This window comes from Staurois parvus, unplaced genomic scaffold, assembly GCF_062004578.1.
Source record: "Staurois parvus isolate SC_StPar_1 unplaced genomic scaffold, SC_StPar_1.0 ptg001157l, whole genome shotgun sequence".
NCBI lineage: Eukaryota > Metazoa > Chordata > Amphibia > Anura > Ranidae > Staurois > Staurois parvus.
Window position 1 is genome coordinate 90,018 of NW_028318953.1, and position 22,483 is coordinate 112,500.

The 22,483-nt window shown below is 44.0% G+C and overlaps 1 protein-coding gene across 3 annotated transcripts in view; it reads left to right on the forward strand.

The window, feature by feature from the left end:
* Positions 1 to 22,483, forward strand: part of SIPA1L3 (signal induced proliferation associated 1 like 3) — a 109,551-nt gene that overhangs the window by 59,199 nt on the left and 27,869 nt on the right. Inside the window, exons 11-16 of one of the 3 annotated variants that reach the window (XM_089659435.1) lie at positions 4,831 to 4,977; positions 8,901 to 8,998; positions 12,807 to 12,913; positions 13,006 to 13,367; positions 18,097 to 18,288; positions 20,014 to 20,193. In XM_089659435.1, coding sequence (XP_089515561.1) covers positions 4,831 to 4,977; positions 8,901 to 8,998; positions 12,807 to 12,913; positions 13,006 to 13,367; positions 18,097 to 18,288; positions 20,014 to 20,029 — 922 coding nt within the window. In that variant the 3' untranslated portion in view covers positions 20,030 to 20,193. Of the gene's footprint in view, positions 1 to 4,830; positions 4,978 to 8,900; positions 8,999 to 12,806; positions 12,914 to 13,005; positions 13,368 to 18,096; positions 18,289 to 20,013; positions 20,194 to 22,483 lie in introns of those variants that run through there. The other 2 variants (XM_089659433.1, XM_089659434.1) reach the window with 2 other exon arrangements.

Here is a 22,483-nt window from a genome sequence, read left to right on the forward strand (position 1 = left end):
GTTTTTCTCACAATCCTGCGAGCTGTTCTGTCTGATATTTTTCTTGGTCTTCCAGATCTTGCTTTAACTTCCACTGTTCCTGATGACTGCCATTCTTAATTACATTCCGAACAGAGGATATTGACATCTGAAAACGCTTTGCTATCTTCTTATAGCCTTCTCCAGCTTTGTGAGCGTCAACTATTTTCAGTTTCAGTTTTCTAGACAACTTCTTAGAAGAACCCATGGTGCTGATTGTTGGGGCAAGGTCAGATGAGTCTGGGCATTTAAAACCTTTGAGATTGACATCTCCTGGTCTTCCCAGACGATGATTGAGAACAATCCATGACACTGGCAGGTCTCAGCTTTGCAAAGGGGGAAGTGCATGATATAAATTCTGCAGGGTGCCCAAACTTTTGCAGACGCCATTTTTTTGTTTTCTGTTATTTTGAAAGTGTAAATGATGGAAATAAAATCTTTACTTTTGTTGACATATTATAAGAATGTCTAATCTGTAATTTGATGCCTTTTGGAGATTTTTCCATCTTTCCTTGGCTTCTTTATGCACATTAATACAAATTTTTAGCTGGGGTGCCCAAACTTTCGATCCCCACTGTATATATATATTTTTTTTATTTTAACCGTTTCAATACCGTACAATTTTACACCTTCCTGCCCAGGCCATTTTTCAGGTTTCAGCGCTCTCACATTTTGAATGACAATTGCGCGGTCATACAACATTGTACCCAAACTAAAGTTTTATCATTTTTTTCACACAACTAGAGCTTTCTTTTGGTGGTATTTAATCATCGCTGGGGTTTTTATTTTTTGCTAAATTAACAAAAAAAGACCAAAAATTTTGAAAAAAAAACACATTTTTCTTTGTTTCTGTTATAAAAGTTTACAAATAAATAATTGTTCTTCATAAATTTAGGCCGAGATGTATTCTGCTACATGTCTTTGGTGAAAATAACCCAAATTAGGATGTATTTTTTAGTTTGTAGGAAAGTTATAGAGTTCACAAACTATGGTATAGATCTGAATATTGATCAATCCTGAAGTACTGACAGCCAATCTAATATCTTGAGGTCCAAGAATGTCAGAACAGTACAGATATCCCCCAAATGACCCCTTTTTGCAGAGTAGACAGTCCGACGTACTTCATAAGAGGCATGGCGAGTTTTTTGAAGTTGTATTTTTTTGTCATAATTTTTCGGAAAATGAAAAAATTAAAAAAATTATTTTCACTATTTTTTTTTTTACATACTGTCACCAGTGCAGTACAGCGTCATCATATAACTGGCATGGCGGTGAACAGCGACACTGACTGGTGACAGTATGAAAAAAAAAATATATATATATTTTTTTATTTTTTTTTATTTTTTTATTATTTAATTTTTTATTACATTTTTTTTTATTTTTTTTAAGATTTTTTTTTTCATATTTTACTATGACCAAAATAGTACAATGTTACCATAGTAACATTGTACTACTTTGGGGAAGTGATCAGTATTTTTTTTTTTTTTTTTACACAATTTGCTTATAGCAAAGAATTACTTTGCTATAAGCAAGCATTTACCCGAATGAAATCGATTCATTCAGCTTTTTTTTTTTTTTGTGCTTAGCTGTGATTTGGTCACAGCTAATCACATGACATGTGCATGTGATTAGCTGTGACCATTCACAGCTAGGCACTAGTATACAATGGATGGCATCATGAATGAAGCCATCCATTGTATACAATTGTCATGTGACCTGCTGTGATTGGTCACAGCAGGTCACATGGTACCGGCAACGGGAGCCGGTACTCGGATCTGTCATCGGCCGTGTCCGAGGTGCACGGGCGGTGACGGATCGCACTGCTGCGTCGCTCTGCAACCGCGCAAACCGCGCATGTGCAGGAGCACGCCAAATGGCGTGCACCCGGAATACAGGAGCACATTTGAAGCCGCCAAACGGCCATTGGCCGGGCGGCTAATGGTTAAAGAGGCCCCCAGGAGTATTAGGCGTATTATGCCATAGTGTGCTAGTATGGGTGCTTCCATATGCCCCCGGTCTTCCTTCCTGGGTCGGTCTGAATGGCTGGGCTATGACCATGTCACTCCTGTGCATGCACACAGGAGTCGCATCATCAAGGCACAGAGTGGCTCCATAAATGTACTCTGAGCCGCACATCTGTAGCCGAGTGTACATTACCACTGACACGCAGGGTATCTTCTGTCATAAAAACTCTACCTGTCAACGGTTTAAAAAAATTTTGTTTGATTTTGCCTTAAGTGAATCCAGTTTTTTTTTACCACTTAAAGCAGAACTACACTGTATCTGAGCACCTCAAACCAAAAACACTATTTATTTCTTTTGTAATATTCAAAGCAAACTCCCCCATCCATCCATGGCTCCATGATTTATTTTGCTGAGAAATCACTTTGAAAAGCCGCCAAGCATTTCTGGTCGTCTCCATCTTAAGTAAGGGCAGATGGTTCATGTGGCCTTTACTTCCTGAAATCCATATGCCTAGCTCAGGCATGCAGGCAGGAGGGTGTGCTTAGAAAGAAAGCCCCTTCTTCTCTCCTGAAGACTCCTGGGATGTATGACATCATTTGCGTAGGCATGGAAACCAGGAAGCAACTGAAGAAATGTAAAAAAAATTAAAACAAATATAATATACTTTTCTATATATTTGCTAATGCTAGCAGCATAAGGATTGAAAATAGTTAATTTTGAATGAGAGAGTGCAGTTCCACTTTAATGTCCGATTTAAGTTAATCCATTTTTTTTACTACTTTTTCTTTTAGTTCTACTTTTTTCATTTTGGATAGAGTAAGGGAGGATTACAACCCCCTTCAGGTTTATTTTGCCATTGGGAAGATTTTTCTTCATTTCCTGTCCCATAGCCAAAACTAGAAGTGAGAGGAAATCACTCCAAAGTGAAGGAATCCCTTGTTGTCACCAGGGTCATCAAAACTAGTGTCCCCTCTATCCCCGTTCTGGTGACAATTTTCTTTAACTTTCTCTCCTGGTGATATCAGTAAACAGAACAAATGGGGTGAATTTCCCCAACGGGGCACAGACAGAAATAAAAACCCTGACAGGGGTTTTAATCTCCTCTCCACTCGAATAAAAAAAAAAAAAAAAAAGTTTGCCTTTGTGCTATGTTCTCACTAGTGTGACTTTGATCCAATTTTACACTCTGTGGATCAAAGTAGTGCAGGCATCTTTTCAAAGTCGCTGCGACTTGAAAGGGTGCCATTGAAATCAATTGGCTGTGACTTGGCTCCGCAGCATCTCCAAAATACGGACGTTCCTAACTCCAGAAACTACAAAGCAATTCATTCACTCCCTTATCTCCCAACTTGACTATTGCAACTCCCTCCTCGCGGCCTACCCCAACACAGGCTATCCCCGCTTCAGTCTATCCTGAATTCTGTGGCCAGACTCATCCACCTTACCAACCGCTCCGTATCCACCACCCCCCTCTGCCAATCCCTCCACTGGCTTCTGATTGCCCAACGCATAAAATTCAAAATATTAACATTAACGTACAAAGCTGTTCTTAACACTGCCCCAAACTACATCACCGACCTGATATCCATCTACCACCCAAAACGCACTCTCCGCTCCTCACAAGACCTCCTTCTCTCCAGTTCCCTGGTCTCCTCCTCCCATGCCCATCTCCAGGACTTCTCCAGGGCTTCCCCCATCCTCTGGAACTCACTACCACAATCCATCAGACTGTCACCTTCCCTCCTCACCTTCAGGCGCACCCTGAAAACCCATCTCTTCAGAGAAGCCTACCCCGCCCTCACCTGAATGCTGATCTCCACCGCTCTTCCCACCACTCCATCCCCCACAGCTATTTCCTCCTGTACTACTCTCCCCTCCCTCCTAGATTGTAAGCTCCAAGGAGCAGGGCCCTCGAACCCCTCGTGTATTGTATTACTGTACTGTCTCCCATTATAATGTACAGCGCTGAGCAAACCGTTGGCGCTATATAAATACTGTATAATAATAATAATAATAATTTGTCATGTGACTTGGTGTCCAAGTTGCACTAGTGGGAACAGAGCCTAATTCAGGCCATACATGGGTCGAAATCCGAACAAATTTTCTTTAGAATTTTCTTTCAAATTTCGCACCGTGGGTTGCAGCATCGTTCAGTTTTCGTGTGGCCATCAAATTTGAGAGATTGGGCATGTTGGAATTTTTTTGAAAAATGAACTAATTTCTAATTAATGATGGGAGAATCATGCGAGAAATAGAATTGAAAAAGAAATGCGCATGAGCTGTGACCTGGAAAGAAAAGAAGGTTCCCAGCCATGGAAATTCTTTTAAGTAGCAACATGAGGTGAAATTGAAGGCTCTGTTGGTCGAATTTCGAAATTACTGGTGGCACCATTGGATTGCAAAACACAAAATTTTCAATTTTTTAAAAAGAAATTTTGTTCAAAATTCAATCCATGAAATGGATTGAATGGATGAAATGGATTTTTAATCCGAACCTTTAGTTATACTTTAATAATAACACATAGCAATCTCACATAGCAATCTCCGTATTGCATGTCCCTCTTTTCCTACACAATCCTTTTAAACCATTTTCTCTGAACATCACTTCATCTTTTTCATTTAATGTCTTTTTTTATGGGCCCGCTGTCAATCTACAGTTTGCTCCTCCACACAACATGTGTTAGGAAGCTCCAATAATTGGGGCCGACCTAATCTTGAAAAACTGGCACAGCGTGTGCCGAGGAGACAGCTGAGAAAGGTGTGACTAGGGAGGAGATGCCCGAAGGGCCCCAAGTGATCTGTACCTGTGTCAGCAGCTTCTCATTCCTGTAATTTCTGTTTACACAGGCCGGTGAGCTATCCGGAGACTCCTTATATCGCCACATCCCCGACAGCCATAGATAAAGGACAACCTTACAGACACCCCTCTGGGAGCTTCTCAACACCCACCTCCTCTGGGGGAGGCTACAACCGCTACAAACCCACTCCGGACAGGTGAGAGCTGGAGGTCATCATGCTGAGCGGTTTCCTTTCCTGTGATTGAATGAATGTATACAGTGTCAAAGGATTTGCTCATTCTCACATTTAGCAGTGTAGCACTTTCGTAATATAATGGTGTTCACTGTTACTGTGATCCTGAAAATCTCACAATTAACCTTCCATTAAGGCTATGCTCAGCCTTTCAGTTTTGGATGGACACTGGTGGTTTAAATCATGATGGGCTGCTTATCTCTCTTCCAAAATGCGGCAGCGAAAACTGTTCATTTTACATTAATGTATATAATCGTATCGATTAGTAGTTCATTGTTTCTTGTTTCTGTGCATAGTTTGTAAATATTCACCAATCAGTCATAACATTATGACCACCCACCTAATATTGAGTTGGTCCCTCTTTTGCTGCCAAAACAGCCCTGACCCATCGAGACATAGACGCCACTGGACCTCTACGTGGAGATTTTGATGTCACTGCCCCGCCTCTCCATCTTTTGTCAGCATCTTTCCTGAGAGAATGCTAATGTCTCTGAATGGCACCCATGCCAAGCAGGCAACCTTCTGTAAGCAGCAGCAGAAGTCACTTGGCACATGACCCAGAAGACACTGTGGTATCTGGTACCAATCTGTCAGTAGCAGATCCTTTAAAGCATAACTCTGGTCAATTTCTTTTTTTTTTATTATTACCTTTCAGTGGGGCTGTGCCCGCACTGCATGGGTTAATTGCTCATTTTGGTCTAGGTGTTTGGAGAGCTCAGATAGCCGTTCAATGGGCATGATGACATCAGGAACAGTCCATCACACAAGACCGCTGAATCGCAGGGAAGGAGTCGGTCTTGCGCTGGGAGGATCGGGGGATCACCTAATCCCCCGATCCTCCCAGCGCAACACCGACTCCTTCCCCGCAATTCGGCGGTCTTGTGTTGATGGACTTTTCCTGACGTCATCACGCCCATTGACCGGCTCTGGACTTGAAAACATCAGGACTAGTCCACCACTGGACATAGGGGAGCACCGTTTTCCAGATCGGGTGAGTATAGGCGGTGTGTTCACCCCTAGACAAAATGAGCAGCTAACTCATGTAGTGCGGCAACGGCCCTACTGGATGGGGAAATAAAAAAAACATTTTGCCCGGAGTTAGGCTCATTTTGGTCTAGGTGTTTGGAGACCTCAGATATACTCACCTAATCCCCCTATCCTCCCAGTGCAAGACCGACTCCTTCCCCGCAATTCAGCGGTCTTGTGTGATGGACTGTTCCTGACGTCATCACGCCCATTGACCGGCTCTGGACTTGAAAACATCAGGCACAGTCCACCACTGGACGTAGGGAAGCACCATTTTCCAGATCGGGTGAGTATAAGCGGTGTGTTCACCCCTAGACAAAATGAGCAGCTAACCCATGCAGTGCAGCAACGGCCCTACTGGATGGGGAAATAAAAAAACATTTTGCCCGGAGTTAGGCTTTAATCCCTGTGAGTTATGTGGAGCCTCCACTTGTTTTTCTAATACATCCTGGAGATGCTCAATCTATTGGGATGCATTTTTTTAGTAAATGTAAATTGTTCTCTGATTGGACGAGGTGGAGATTTTTTGATGTCACCGCCCTGCCTCTCCATGTTTTGTCAGCATCTTTACTGAGAAAATGCTAAGTAGGCTCTGAATGGCACCCATGCCAAGCGGGCAACCTGCTTTAAGCAGCAGAAGTCACTTGAAATAGAACCCAGAAGATTGTAGCAATCACTGTAGTAGTGTGCCTACTGCAGTGATTGCTACACCACTGGACGTAGGGAAGCACTGTTTTCCAGATCAGGCGAGTATAGGCGGTGTGTTCACCCCTAGACAAAATGAGTAGCTAACCCATGCACCCATGCCAAGCAGGCGAGCTCCTGTAAGCAGCAGAAGTCACTTGGCACAGGACCCAGAAGATACTGTGGTATCTGGTACCAAGCTGTCAGCAGCAGATCCTTTAAAGCAGAACTCTGGTCGATTTTAATTTTTTTTACCTTCCAGTGGGACTGTGCTCACACTGCATGGGTTAATTGCTCATTTTGGTCTAGGTCAGTTGTGGGCAACCTTTTTTTTCAACTGAGCCAAATCTCGCCAAAACCACGATTGAAATTTATTTTGAGAGCCACATTTTTAAAACTGAAAATACATCCCCCATATAGTAATCCATCCCCCATATAGTAATTCATCCCCCATATAGTAATCCATCCCCCATATAGTAATCCATCCCCCATATAGTAATTCATCCCCCATATAGTAATTCATCCCCCATATAGTAATTCATCCCCCATATAGTAATTCATCCCCCATATAGTAATTCATCCCCCATAGTAATTCATCCCCCATATAGTAATTCATCCCCCATATAGTAATTCATCCCCCATATAGTAATTCATCCCCCATATAGTAATTCATCCCCCATATAGTAATTCATCCCCCATAGTAATTCATCCCCCATATAGTAATTCATCCCCCATATAGTAATTCATCCCCCATATAGTAATTCATCCCCCATATAGTAATTCATCCCCCCTGTAGTAATTCATCCCCCATGTAGTAATTCATCCCCCATATAGTAATTCATCCCCCCTGTAGTAATTCATCCCCCCTGTAGTAATTCATCCCCCATGTAGTAATTCATCCCCCCTATAGTAATTCATCCCCCCTATAGTAATTCATCCCCCCTATAGTAATTCATCCCCCCCATAGTAATTCATTCCCCATATTGTGTCAATTCACTTACCTTTGCTCCGCGCGTTCCTCTCGGCGTGTTCCCGCGCCGTTCCGGTCTTCAGGACGGACTGTGAGAGGAGAGGAGTTCGTCACGCTGCCCCGCCTACATCCTGACAGCCAATGTTTGCCACGCTCTGCGGGCCGGATTAAAAGGTCCGCCGGGCCGTAGTTTGCCCATTGCTGGGCTAGCTGCAGAGTCCTGACTTTTGGGGCGGCCGCCCGAGAGGAGGGAGGGGAGCGGGCGCCCGGCACACAGAAGAGCCGCGTTAAAGTGTGGAAAGAGCCGCATGTGGCTCGCGAGCCGCGGCTTGCCGACCACTGGTCTAGGTGTTTGAAGAGCTCAGATATTCTCACCTAATACCCTGATCCTCCCAGCGCAAGACCGACTCCTTCCCCGCGATTCAGCGGTGTTGTGTGATGGACTGTTCCTGATGTCTTCACGCCCATTGACCAAGATTGTAGCAATCACTGTAGTAGTGTGCCTAAAACAGTGATTTCCAGCTTTCACGGGGATCCCACAAGTATGGCATGCACATACTCACACTGGTCCAAGCTGGATCAACATAATTATGTAAAAGTCCCAGTCATTTCTATTGAGACACGTGGCTGCGTGGACCCAGCTGCTGTGTCCTAATATGACATGCAGGTGAGTGCAGATCCCTGAATGAGGGTGTGCTCAGGGACCCGTACTCACCCGCATGTCATATTAGAACACAGCAGCTGTGTCCATGCAGCAGCCTCTTCCAATAGAAATTAATGGGGCGCTGGCACAGGGATGCAAGCAACATCTGTGATCTCCGTACCAGGAGAACACAAACCTGCACAGGACCCGCAGCAAACCGCTCTGAGAGAATGAGCCCAGAGGCAGCGGGGTTTCAAAAACTTTCATAGGATTCCCCCTGCTGCTGTTTTAATCAAAAGGTTGCTGAAGCCCAGAGTGCTGTGATTCACTTCTGATTCACTTAATCCCATGTCACTGCAGACTTTCCGTGGTGACATGGGAATCGTGATGTAGAAGTAACATTAATACACAAAGATGTTAATGATAGGTTACACAGCACAGTCTGGATGTCTGCAGTCTTGTCTGTATATCCATTCGCACAGAATTTTTCACAACACTTATTGGCGTGTTGTAATCCGTGATTATAAAGACGAGATGAGTAAGTATATATTGTGTATGTTGCAGGTTTAGCACACCACAGCGTTCTATACTACAGCCAGAACCTTACAGCATCCAAGATGGCATGTCCAGCCAAGAGATGAACCCTGACCGACATAAACCTGGTAAGACTCAGCCACAGGCAAATCATACCCGACTTTACCATCGATCGATGGCTGTCTACACACGTCTGGTGCACAGAAATACTTTTTATGAGATCTTGGTGGATTTGTGTACAGGGGATCTAACACATTATATTCACACCATAATCCAGTCTTATTCAGTACACAAAACAAAAAGTATAACGGTCAGCAACCAATCTGAATCCTTCCGCCATTGGTCTGGATGTAGTAGGTTACTTTGCGTTACTGCGCATTTCCTTTTACTGTTTATTGAATGTTTGCTTGTCTAGGACCAAAATATCTATATTTATTTCAGGTACTTATATAGCGCCGTCAATTTACGCAGTGCTTTACATTTATATATTGTACATTCAGATCAGTCCCTAACCCTCAAGGAGTGTACAATCTAAGGTCCCTAACTCACATTCATACATACACATACTAGAGCCGATTTAGACAGGATCCAGTTCACCTACCAGCATGTCTTTGGAGTGTGGGAGGAAACTGGAGTACCCGGAGGAAACCCACGCAGGCACAGGGAGAACATGCAAACTCCAGGTAGGTGGTGCCGTGGTTGGGATTTGAACCAACGACCCTAGTACTGTGATGTGATATTACCAGTAAATCTGTGTGATATCACTCTAGATTTGCCGTGTAGAATGTATTTAGGATAGCTCTTACTAGGGATTTCTTACATGTTCTTTTGCAAAATAAAATTGTAAAAAGTGTTTAATTTGCAAATGCATTTTATATTTACCGACACATGGCCCAATTCTGCATTAGCAGTGCCATCTAGTGGTAATTAAGGGAATGGCAGTAGCTGTTCAATACTTGATTTTCTTTTCATAAGACTACAGCTAGGCCGTGTGAACGTTTGTTAACGCAATGAAGCTGGCCATACACTGATCAAAATGTGGCCAGTCCAGCATGGACCGGCCGAATTTTGATCAGCATGTGGTTGTCCTTCATAAGAAGTTGGTCTTTTGACTGACCTCTGTCAAACGGACAAGTTGGAAAGCTTTTCTTGATGAGCAGCTGCAGCCACTGATCGGTGTATTTTGACAACAGTAGTTCCTACTGTCAGAATACAGTGTCCCGGTAGGAAGGTTCCTCCATCCACCTCCCTTATGCAAACACATGCAGCATAATGTAAAATTTTGCCCTATGGTGTTCTACAAAGGGAAGCACAAATTATGTCAGTCAGTGGTGTACATGTTGGGAAATGTGGTAGTGAGGGGGAAAAAAATCAGGTGAGAAGCCATTCTTTTAAGTGGATTTAAAAAAAAAAATGTTTTCCACCCTGTTTGTGCTGTTTAGTAACAGGATAGCCCACTATGCATATGAGGTGGTTACAGTCGAATAAAATACTGGATGTCTGAGCTGAACAAACAAAAATCATTATTTTCTTAGATCATTAATGAACCAGCAGTCTGGATAACCTATACTTGGCTGTCCTTTGACAGTAGTTGCATGAATGTGATAATTCAGTTGTTCTCAGCTTAAAAAATTTCCCTTTTAAAAAATTGTTGCGGTCCCTGTTAAAAGATAAGTTCACCTTTTGAACATGTTACACCCGTATTTTAACAGCCTGTACGGAGTTACAGACAAGAAGGCCGAAGGCAGTGCATGCTGGAGCCTTTCATTGCATGTGTGATCTAGGCTTCATTGACCATCTTGTCTTAAAGGCGTTAAAGTGGAGCTCCGGTCTCCCCCAAAAAATTCAAAGTTAGCAGCTACAAATACTGTAGCTGCTGGCTTTTAATATAAGGACACTTACCTGTCCAGGGATCCAGCAATGTCCTCACCTAAGCGGATTCTTTAATTGGCTTTGGGTGCAGGCACCGGCATCTTCGGTAAGGGAAACTTCACAGCCGGTTTAGTACTGCACATGCACTTTGTGAATGGACCTGCAGTCTCCTGGGACCCGTGTGTCCCAGAAGGCTGCCGAGGGGGGAGGGGGGGGGGCAAACTTCCTCACAGATTGTGGCAGTTATCTGACTTGGAAATGGGAGTGGGTACCTGTCAAATCCAGGTACCCGCTCCCCCCAAAAAAGTGCCAGATGTGGCAGTGGAGGGGGGGGGGGGATGCAAGCAAGCGTAACTTCCTTTTTGGGTGAAGTTCTGCTTTAAACTTTGAGCTTTGTAACCCTTCTTTCTACCCCTCATCCTTGGTCAGTGACAACCTGTATCACATTTTTTTTGTGGGACTGTTAGTAAACTACTATAACTATGCAAGCCCCAACCTAAAGTGGGTCTAATGGTAGAAGGTTTTTTTACTTTCATGCATTCTATGCATGAAGGTAAAAAAGCTTTAAAGCTTTTGGGTGCAGCTCCCTCCTCAGCCCCCCCCCCTCCCCCCTATACTTACCTGAGCCTCTTCCTGATCGAGCGATGTGCATGAGAGCCGGGTCTCTCTCTCTTCATTGGCTCACACAGCAGCAGGAGCCATTGGCTCCCACTGCTTTCAATCACAGCTAGTGAGCCCATGAGGAGAGAGCAGGGGGTGGGGCCGAGCCACACTTTGAGTGTGAATGAACCATGTCCATTCACAGGGCGGGGCCCAGGAGCAAGCCTGCTCGAGCGCCCTTATAGCAAGAGGCTTGTTTTTGGGGACACTCAGCAAGAGCCAAGACCACTGGCGGGGCCCAAAGAAATAGGATAGGGGCTGTTCAAAAGCATTGTACAGAACAGGTAAGTATAACATGTTTGTTATTTATAAAAAAAAAAAAGAATCAATCTTTAGAAACACTTTAAAGCTGCATTGGATGTTTTTGTAGTTTTAAATGAGGGTTTTGAGGCTCTAAAGCTGGCCATGCATGGTTCAGTTATTTTTTTAATCAGCAAGCCATCTGTACTTTTCGTACAAACTGAACCGATTCCTTCATCCACACACTCGAAGTGGAAGCAGGAATCTTCCCCATTGTGTCATTGTATTCTGACAGTGGGACTCCCCTTCCGTCAGAAAACAATAATCAGTGCTGCATGCGCTGATCGATGCGACATTTTTCAATAAGCTGGTCCATGAACAGGAACAGCCATACATGGATCGAAATATGATTGGTTCCTGCTGAATCAGCTGAATTTCGATCCACGCATGCTCAGCTTAGGCTGCTGGGTAGCTAAAGGACTTGTAGCCAATTTGAACTCTTTGAAGTAAGCACAGGATCACCTATGTTCTACTGAAATCATTAACTACACACTTAGCACTCACATTGTCAGTGATCGAAGGTAACGGATTGAAAGACTGTTACCTAACACCCTAGAAAAGTATGTGTTTGCATGTAACTCTGCAGTCAGCAAATCTCATGCTCTCTGCTGATGAAAGCCCTAGCTCTGACTGAGAAGGGGGTGTGGAAGCAGAGTGACCACTGCAAGTGTCTTTCTTTGCCGCATGCTGGCAGGGGACAGACTTTTCTGCTCAGGATGTGGCATTTTTAAGAAAATATAAGCTAACATTTTGCACACCTTTTTATTTTGATGTACCTTGAATTTAGCTAATTTAAACTAAAAGTTGAGTTGGAACAGCTTTGAGATTGTAAAGGATTTATTTAGTTTTCAACCATTATTTTAACTTTTCTGAGAAGCATCCACAGAATGACGTTGCCCTGCTAAGACTTGCAGTGTAACCTTCGTACATGTAAGGTAGCTGTAAGAACTGTAAGCTCAGTAGATCTTCAGTATAATTTAAGATGCAATATCACAGTTCCCAGCCCCCCCCATCACCAACCTCCTTAATTAACACTCAGTCTCTAATTATTCACAGTCTCTGATGGCTGCTACGTGTGCATGACGACAGCATTTGTCTTTTCAGAGCCTCTTTGGCACATCCCATCACAGACCCGAGTGGCATCCAGTGTGAACAAGCGACCAAACAGACAGGAACTGGTGGGCAAGAGTTCTCCACATCGGCACTCTAGGGTGAGTGAAGGATGCTGATTGTACATATGTTGCTACACAATGTCTAGTAATATTGGAGACTCACTGCTTCCTTTGTTCTGTCCACTACACAGGGGGAGACCCAGTACTCCAGTCACTCCAGCAGTAACACCTTATCAAGCACTGCCTCCAGTAACCAGAGCGATGAGCGTTGGTTTGACCCTCAGGAGCAGCCTGATGTAGACCTGGAGCCCCTATCTAAAGGCACTTCCAATGACAGTGGTATTGACACCTCCCTCCCTAACTTCCCCCACTCTAATCTAAACCGGCAGCCTCGCCGAGAGAAACTGCCAAAACCCATGGCGTGTTCTACCTATCCCGGCATGCATGACAGCTCCCGAGAAAAGAGGAAAGAGCAGATGTCCTCCGGCAAAGGCTACAGGCCCAAAATGTACCCTGCAGGGAATGGAGCAGGAGAACCTCTAAACCAGTCAAGGTAATGAGCAAATTTAGTATGATATTATGTTAACACCTCCGTGCAAATCATACCTGCAATCACAGCCACATTTTATTCTCTGTATTATAGAATTTATTCAGCTAATCATAATTGAAAGCTTTCATATTAATATGTGATCAGTCTAGCACACACACAACTGTTAATTGATCACAGGGAGTTTAGATGTGATTATATGTGGCTTGTGCTGAACTGCTTCTTCCAGTTTAAAGTGATATTAAAGGCATTTAAAAAATATATATATATATATATATATATTGCGCCTGCCGTGATTTCTGGCTTCTCCCTCTTGTCGATTGCCCCCAGAACAAACCACTTACTATGGGGGCACCCAAACAGGTTTGCTTCCAAGCCTTTGCTATGCGTTTCCATTCAGACAGAGCGTTGCTGGCCCCCTCTCTCCTCATTGACTCACTGGCTATGATTGACAGCCAATGTCTCAGGCAATGAAGAGGGAGAGTCCCCAGAGAGCTGAGGCTCTCGTGCGTAGCGCTGGATTGCGAAGGGGCTCAGGTAGGTTTTAGTGGGGACTGGGGGCACTGCTGCACACAGAAGGTTTTTTACTTTCATGAGGCGCTCCTGGCTTCTCCCCCCTCCTGAGTGCCCCCATAGAAAGCTGCTTTTCATGGGGGCACTTGGGCGCGCTTAATTCTGAGCCGGGCTGTTTGTGTCTACTCAGATACACAGTCCATTTTAGCCCCGCCCCCGCTCTGCTCACTGGCCAATGACTCCCACTGCTTTCATTCAGCCAAGCCTGTGAGAATGGGGAGATATATATATATATATATATATATATATATATATGTGTGTGTGTGTGTGTGTATATATATATATATATATATATATATATATATATATGTATATATATATGTGTGTGTGAGTGATTTTGCATTTCCGGGTAGGGGGCACGCCACCATTCGCTGCTGTCAATTATTGGCTCGCCGGTGCCCGGTGATTTCCGAGCATCTCCGACGGGAGGAGAACTGTATGTCAATAATACAGTTCTCCTCCCTGTCAGCTTGTGCACACTGCTTTACATGGCTGTGCATAGCCATGCAAAGCAGTGTGATTACAGTGTAAAGCACACAGACACAAGTAAAACAGCACACAACCCTTTGATCGCCCCCTCATGTTAACCCCTTCCTGCCCAGTGCCCTTAGTACAGTGTCAGTGCTTTTTTTTTTTTAGCACTAATCACTGTATTGGTGTCACTGGGGATGTCAATGACATCAAGTCAGTTCCCCCCAGTGTCAGATTGCCCGCCGCAGTCCTGCTCTAATTCGACGATCACCACCATTACTACTAAAAATTTAAAAAATAAATGAATTCCAGTATCTATACTGCCATTTGTAAACGCTATAACTTTCACGTAAATAAATTAATTTACATGTATTGGGATTTTTTTTTTTTTTTAGCAAAGATATGCAGCAGAATACATTATGGCCTAAATTGATGACGAAATTTGATTTTTAAAATCTTTTTACTGGACATGTTTAATAGCAAAAAGTCAAATATTTTTTTTTTCAAAATGGTCGGTCTTTTTTTGTTTATAGCGCAAAAAATAAAAATGCACAGTCGATCAAATACCACTGAAAGAAAGCTCAATTCGTAGGGGAAAAAAAGACATAAATGTAATTTATGTACAGCGTTGCATGACCGGGCAATTGTCAGTTAAAATAACGCAGCACCGTAATGCAAAAAATGACCTGGTCAGGAAGGGGGGTAAATCCTCAGGAGGGCAAGTGGTTAAGCCACTTTACATAGACAGTGGAACAGGACTGGCCTTGAACTGTGTGTGTGGTGGGCATTTATAGTACAGCAAGGATTTGTCACCTTTTTTTGGAAATTGACTACTGAATTGGGCTGCCACTGTGCATTCTTTGTCCAAAAAAAGGCAGGAAGACGACAAAGGACTAGTCAGCGGTATTACATGTTGTCCCCTGTAGCTAATCCTTTTCCACATTACTGGCATACTATGTCTTGTTCCACTCTGTGTCTCTTTCTGGAGATAGCCACCCTGATAAATGAACAGGGCTTTGCTTCCTCATCCCAGAGCTGCCCCCTGTTGATCTGCTGACTGGCAGTGTAATGATTAAGAAGCAGCAGGAGAGGTAGATAAAGCACAGATCATTATATTGAACTTGAATTGAAGTTCCACCGGTATAGTTTTTTTTTTTTTTTTATTTCTTACAAGAACAGTACCATCACCAAATCTCATGATAATAGTAGTTGGAAGAACAGCACCTTGGATGATCTCACGCTGCAGATATGTAGCTATGAGGCTTTAAGAACTAGATGTGTGCTATTCTGCACACATACAAAGGTACATTTTTCAGGGAAAAACTGACATTTCTAGATGATCTCTAGAACATAGCAAATCTTTACTTTTTGCGTTCAGGTTCACTTAAGGTCCACTTGCAGATTCGTCAGTATCAGAATTACTAGAAAGGACCTAGAAAAATTCTTAACCTTTCCCAATGTGTCACTCCTTCGCTGACTGGATTAGCTAGATGTTGCTTCTGCGTTCATCGAAATGCTGTGGAATCTCTCTCACTTGCAAGGTTGTGACGCTTCACTCATCCAGCCAGTGCCGGATCAACTTAGTAGACTCAGGGAATTATTACTTTGCTTTGTATAGTGATCCCTTTGCTGAAGAATTGTCCCGAAGATCGCAAGTGTGACCTGGCCCAAAGGGTTGCCACAGACTTACTGAAAATTGCTTTATTATTTATTGCTGTAGACAAAACATAATTCAAAACATTAAAAAATCATTCCTGTACCAATTAATAAAGGGCTGTCTCAGAGTTTATATTTCTTTGTCCAGCAGAACATATTCTTCCATCCATGCTACACAGCGCAGATGGATGAATCTCCCACTGAGGTTGTTTCATTTTACCAGCCAACACTTGCCAGCTGTCAAAACATCTGACTATTGTCTGCATATTATTGGATGCGGTCGCAGTTCATCCAACAGTTTTCTGTCCTGTTTCTTCAGTTTTATCATTCGAGGCAGGAAGTGGCTGGTGGTGCCACCCACTGAGTGAATTTCGAATGCTGCATATTGAACAAGCCAAAATTTGCTCCATGTACAGCCAGCTTTACATCTCTATGTTCAGAACTGGAAGAACAATTTTCTACAGTTTCCTACCAAGTGTGTACTGAGCTGCTCATGTCCAGCTCAGTGTGCCTTCCTGACTGTGGCGGAATGGCTAATTCCCATGCGCATGCCAAAAACCCAGCACCCAAGGAGAAGTTGACAGGGCTGGCGAGGGATGTAACCACTGAATCAGTGGAAGGGAGTTTTTTTGGGCGTTTAGTTCCACTTTAACTAAAGGAATGGTGGTTTAACCAGTTGAAGAACAGGCCTTTTTTTCCACTTTTGTTTACATGTAACAATCAGTATTTTTTGCTAGAAAATTTTATACAACTCCAAACATTATATTTTTTTTTTAAAGCAGAGGCCCTAGAGACTTAAATTTGTGGGTGTTGCGATTTGTTATGTCACATGGTATTTGTGCAGTGGTTTTTCAAACACAATTTAAAAAAAAAATGCACTTTTTTTTAAATATAAAACACGACGCTACGCCGAGTAAATAGATACCAAACATGTCATGCTATAAAATTGCACATGCCCATGCAATGGCAACAAGTGACGAAAATTACTATCCATAGGTGACACTTTAAAATCCTTTACAGGTTACCACTTTAGCTTTGCTTGCGTGAGTATGGGACCAGCATTTGCATTTTCCTTTGTGTATGAGCATGGGGGGATGGGGGCACTTTAAAAAAAATGTTAGTATTATTTTTTTTTTTTTTTACACTTGCTTTAAATTTAAATTTTTTTTTGGTTTACTTTTTTTGCTGTCACTAGGAATGTAAACAGGTGACAGCAATAGGCATGTGACAGGTACTCTTTGTGGAGAGATCTGCTCTGCCCTTAAAAGCATTTGATCACATCAAGATCGGAGTGATCAGACGCTTTTTGTTTGTAAAAATGGCACCGTTTATATGCGGGTACACCAGAACTGATGTAACGCCATCACTTCTGGTTCTCTATGTCATAGAGCCAAAGGGAGAGGTTACGGTCTTTGTGGTCAGCTGGTGAAAGCAGCAGCTGATGGGTATCCGGGAGGAATGGGACCGCCGGTTAAAGCCACAAAAGGTGACGTGGGGACTGTCCCCTCTCGCTGCTTGTAATTGCAATCCAACAGCTAGTTAGCCGCTTAGATTGCTTTTACAAAAGAGCCAACTGTTAGCTCTAAAAACCGGTACCCACTAAAAGCATCATCCCAGTTGGGTGATGATATATGAATTGTTATTAGTACAGACAAGCGGCAGGGCTGAGGTTTACAGAACTTGAGTCGGGTGTATGTTGTGGGTGTGTAGTGTTTTGCACCAGCCATAACATTTGGGATAAAGGGGACAGTGCTTAGCTGGAAGGAGCAGGACTTCCCAGACCACTATTTTGGCACAAGTATAAAGTGTCTGACATTTCAGCTTTGATGAGGAGGGTAACCTCACTATAAACACATTTGGTTAATGTAGTTAAAGGTATATACAGTCTTTTATATGCCTGTATTTGAAGGGGGGCCTTGTATAGGTGTACATAGAAAGATCAGATGCTTTCTTACTTTGTGCTGGAAAGAATCTGCAACATTATAAAGATTCAGCTGCAGTTAATTATTCTCACCCTTATTCTTTTGGCCAATAGATCCAACGTGTTTCAGACCCCAGACAGTTCTCGGAACCAGCAGATGTCCCAGTCGAGCTCCTTCCAGCTCTCCAGCTCTGTGCCCAAATCCTTTTTCTCCCGACAGAATGTGAGAAATAAGATCCCGGCTGGCTGGAAGAAGCCAGAGGAAACACCACCACAAAGACCAACCACGTTTACTGATCCCAAAAAGTAAGCTCATTCCCCTTCTCTAATATTCCGCAAGATTCACACAGTTCCCTAAAATATGAACAGAGATCAACTAGATTTAAATTCTCAGGGCATATGGGAGTTTAAATTTCAAACAGTATTCCGGTGGGTACTACAGACAGATCTTATTTATAGGATAAGTTCACCTTTTACAAAAAAAAAAATGCACATTTTTGGGGTTAAAAGATTTGCATTTATTATTTTTTTAAACAAGAGCCTGCAAAGTATTGCACCTGCAGTCATCAGATTGGGGGTTAAATTTCAGGCTCACTCACACTCCCTCCAGCTTTCAGTCTGTACCTCTGCACCGGCTGTTAGTTTGCAAACTGGAGGAAGTGTGAATGGATTACAAGCGTGCTGATTAGCCCACTCATGGCCCATTCAAACTGCAAGTCCATCTGCCACAGTGGCAGACAAGACTTGTAGTTTTCTCATTCACAGATTCCAGTGAATGAATGATGCAGCTGTGCAAGCAACTTCATGCCACTCCGGTTTCAAAAAGTGACAGCAGCTGGAGGAAGAGGAAACCCTGCTCGCTTCACGGGAAGAGGGGTGCCCTGGGGAGAGATTGTTCAACATTCAAAAGTTGTGGATGGATCTGTCCCCCAACTTCCCATTATGACACCATCCTTAGAAACAATTTTCAAAAACACTCTCTCACAAAAGCAAAAGTGAGAGACTAGTATATACTGGGACTTTAAATCTTCAACAGAAATAAACAACATGAGTCATAAAAACATTAAATCTTTATTGCAATAGTTAAAAACATTTAAAGTACAGTGCCGTATCATTCACTCCACACATGTAAACACATCGATGCAATTACAGAATTGACATAACAGATTGACGTTTTTCGCAAATCGATTTGCTTCCTCAGGATCTGCACTATTATTCAAAAAGTGATTTGGCTATACGAAAACAATAATACATGTTAAATAACACGAACAAAACCCCTAGAAAAACTTTGTTACACATATACAGCATCAAATTTTAAAAATTATGCAGCACAACCCTCATTTATGAAAAGAAGAGGGACCAATAAAAAACCCCCACACACCACCAAACACACTCCCGAACCAACAAACCATCCTTCCCCTTTTACACTGACAAACTTCCAACCTTTCCCCATCTGGATTCCTTCCATCCCTCTGGGTATCCCAAAATTGCCCAAATCTCACCACCCCTCAGAAACGCCAGAGTGGGCTATGGTGAGTGGGACAGCAAAAAAGGACCTATACATAGCAGAATTTCCCTCCCCCCAGAAGATAAACAGGTGCATCTCCTCATCACTTATCACAACCTAAAAAATATTGAATCCAAATAAAGGCCAAAAGATTTGACAGATATGGCTTAAAACTCAGAGTATGAGGGGAGATATGTACTATATATAATAAACAAAATGAAACACAAGAGGCCCATAGAAAAGTTAGCGCCAAAAATTACAAATATCATAAAAAAATGGCAACTTATCATATCAATGAGTATCCCAGACCAATAGAACATCCTGTAATTAAACGTATGTATGGTCTGATCCAAGGATGGTATTTCAATGTAATGCTATCTGTGTTGTGTTGTTTTTCTTTTCTTTTCAAATGGGGGTTTTGCTGCATAACTTTTCAGAAATTTGAATAATTTCCGAATATGTGTAACATAAAGTTTTGCTAGTTTTGTTAGTGTTCGTTAACATGTGTTATTGTTTTTGTATAGCCATATCGATTTCTGAATATTGGTGCTGATCCTGGGGAAGCAACTAGATTTGTGAAACGCGTCGAATCTGCTACCCCAATTCTGTAATTGTATCAATGTGGTTATCACGTGACGTGAATGATATGGCACTGTACTTTTATTGTTTTTAACTATAGTAATAAAGATTTAATGTTTTTATGACTTTTGTGTTGTGTATTCCTGTTGAGGCACATTTAAAGTCCCACTATAGACTATACTAGTCCCTTGCTTGTGCTTTAGCGAGAGTGTGTTTTTGAATAAAAATAGGTTGCTGAACATGTTACGTGTTACACCCTCAATACGGGTGTAACATATTCAGGAAGTGAACTTAATATTTAAGTCCCAAATTAGCAAGAACTGAGTATTACTGTGAAAATTCTCTGGAATTATATACTTCTATAAATGACCCTTCTATAGCCAAATGTACACATACCTGGTTTTCATAGTCATTTATGAACAGAAGTAAATATACTGACTGCTATGGGCAACAGTAGACTCCGTTCTTTTGAAAATGTTTTGTTTGTTGCTCATCCTATCTGCAGTATTGCTGTTCTTGGATTACCCTGAAAAACCTCAAACAAAGGTAGAAACTTTAAAGGCTAACTTTGGGCACAAGAACAAAAAATGAGCCTAGCATTTCTTCCCACCCCCCCTTTACAACTGCTTATTCTAGGAGTACAGGGATAAGGAGAAATACTTACCTTACTCCTCGCTCTTGTAGGCATGTGAAAGTGACAACCTCCCGAATGCAGTCGCACGCCTGCTTCCTGCATGTGCACTGTAAGGTTAATAGCCATGCATTGTATGGGTTTATGCTGAGGGACCACCTGGAGGAGAGGGGGGACAGTGACTGAGTCTGCTTGGAGGAGACGGGGGGACAGTGACAGAACCTGCTGGGGGTGGGCACAGTGATGGAGCCTACTGAGGGGGATCAGTGACGGAGCCTGCTGGGGGGGGGGGCAGTGACAGATCCTGTCGGGGGAAGGGGGGGGGGACAGTGACGGGACCTGCTGGGGGAGGGGGACAGTGACGGAGCCTGTGGGGGGGGGGAAAATGATAGAGCTTGATGGGGGGCACAGTGATGGAGCCTACTGAGGTGGATCAGTGATGGAGTCTGCTGGTTGTGAGGGCAGTGATGGATCCTGTCGGGGGGGGGGGCAGTGATGGATCCTGCTGGGGGAGGGGGACAGTTACGGAACCTGCTGGGGGAGGGGGACAGTGACGGAGCCTGTTGGGGGGGACAGTGACGGAGCCTGTTGGGGGGGACAGTGACGGAGCCTGTTGGGGGGGACAGTGACGGAGCCTGTTGGGGGGGACAGTGACGGAGCCTGTTGGGGGGGACAGTGACGGAGCCTGTTGGGGGGGACAGTGACGGAGCCTGTTGGGGGGGACAGTGACTGAGCCTGTTGGGGGGGGGGGGCAGTGACGGAGCCTGTTGGGGGGGGACAGTGACGGAGCCTGTTGGGGGGGGACAGTGACGGAGCCTGTTGGGGGGGGGGACAGTGACGGAGCCTGTTGGGGGGGGGGGGACAGTGACGGAGCCTGTTGGGGGGGGGGGGACAGTGACGGAGCCTGTTGCGGGGACGGACAGTGACGGAGCCTGTTGCGGGGACGGACAGTGACGGAGCCTGTTGGGGGGGGGGGACAGTGACGGAGCCTGTTGGGGGGGGGGACAGTGACGGAGCCTGTTGGGGGGGGGGGGGACAGTGACGGAGCCTGTTGGGGGGGGGACAGTGACAGAGCCTGTTGGGGGGGGGACAGTGACGGAGCCTGTTGGGGGGGGGACAGTGACGGAGCCTGTTGGGAGGGGGGGGCAGTGACGGAGCCTGTTGGGGGGGGGGAAATGATGGAGCCTGATGGGGGACACAGTGATGGAGCCTACTGAGGGGGATCAGTGACGGAGTCTGCTGGGGGTGAGGGCAGTGACGGATCCTGCTGGGGGGGGAAGGAAGTGACGGAGCCTGCTGAGGGGCAACAGTGACGGAGCCTGCTGAGGGGCAACAGTGACGGAGCCTGCTGAGGGGCAACAGTGACGGAGCCTGCTGAGGGGCAACAGTGACGGAGCCTGCTGAGGGGCAACAGTGAAGAGGGGTATTGACGGAGCCTGCTGGTGGGAACATTGACGGAGCCTGCTGGTGGGAACAGTGAAGGGGGGTATTGATAGAGCCTGTTGGGGGATATAGTGACGGATCCTGTTGGGGGGAAGCCTGCTTCTACCCCTAGACCCGGTATAACCTTTGCAGTTCAGGCCCCCCCCTGCAAAAGTTTTTTGGGTTTTTTTTGTCCTTTCTAGAGTTTGGCCATAATACTGCTTTGCTTTTAAATGCATACTTTTGGCTACTTGTCTGCATGCATGGACTAAAGGAATTTACTGAGGGGAGAAGTGAAGCTTTATTGTTTCATCATTATTTGTGTTGTAATTTTTTTTTTTTTTTACTACAGACATCAGTTT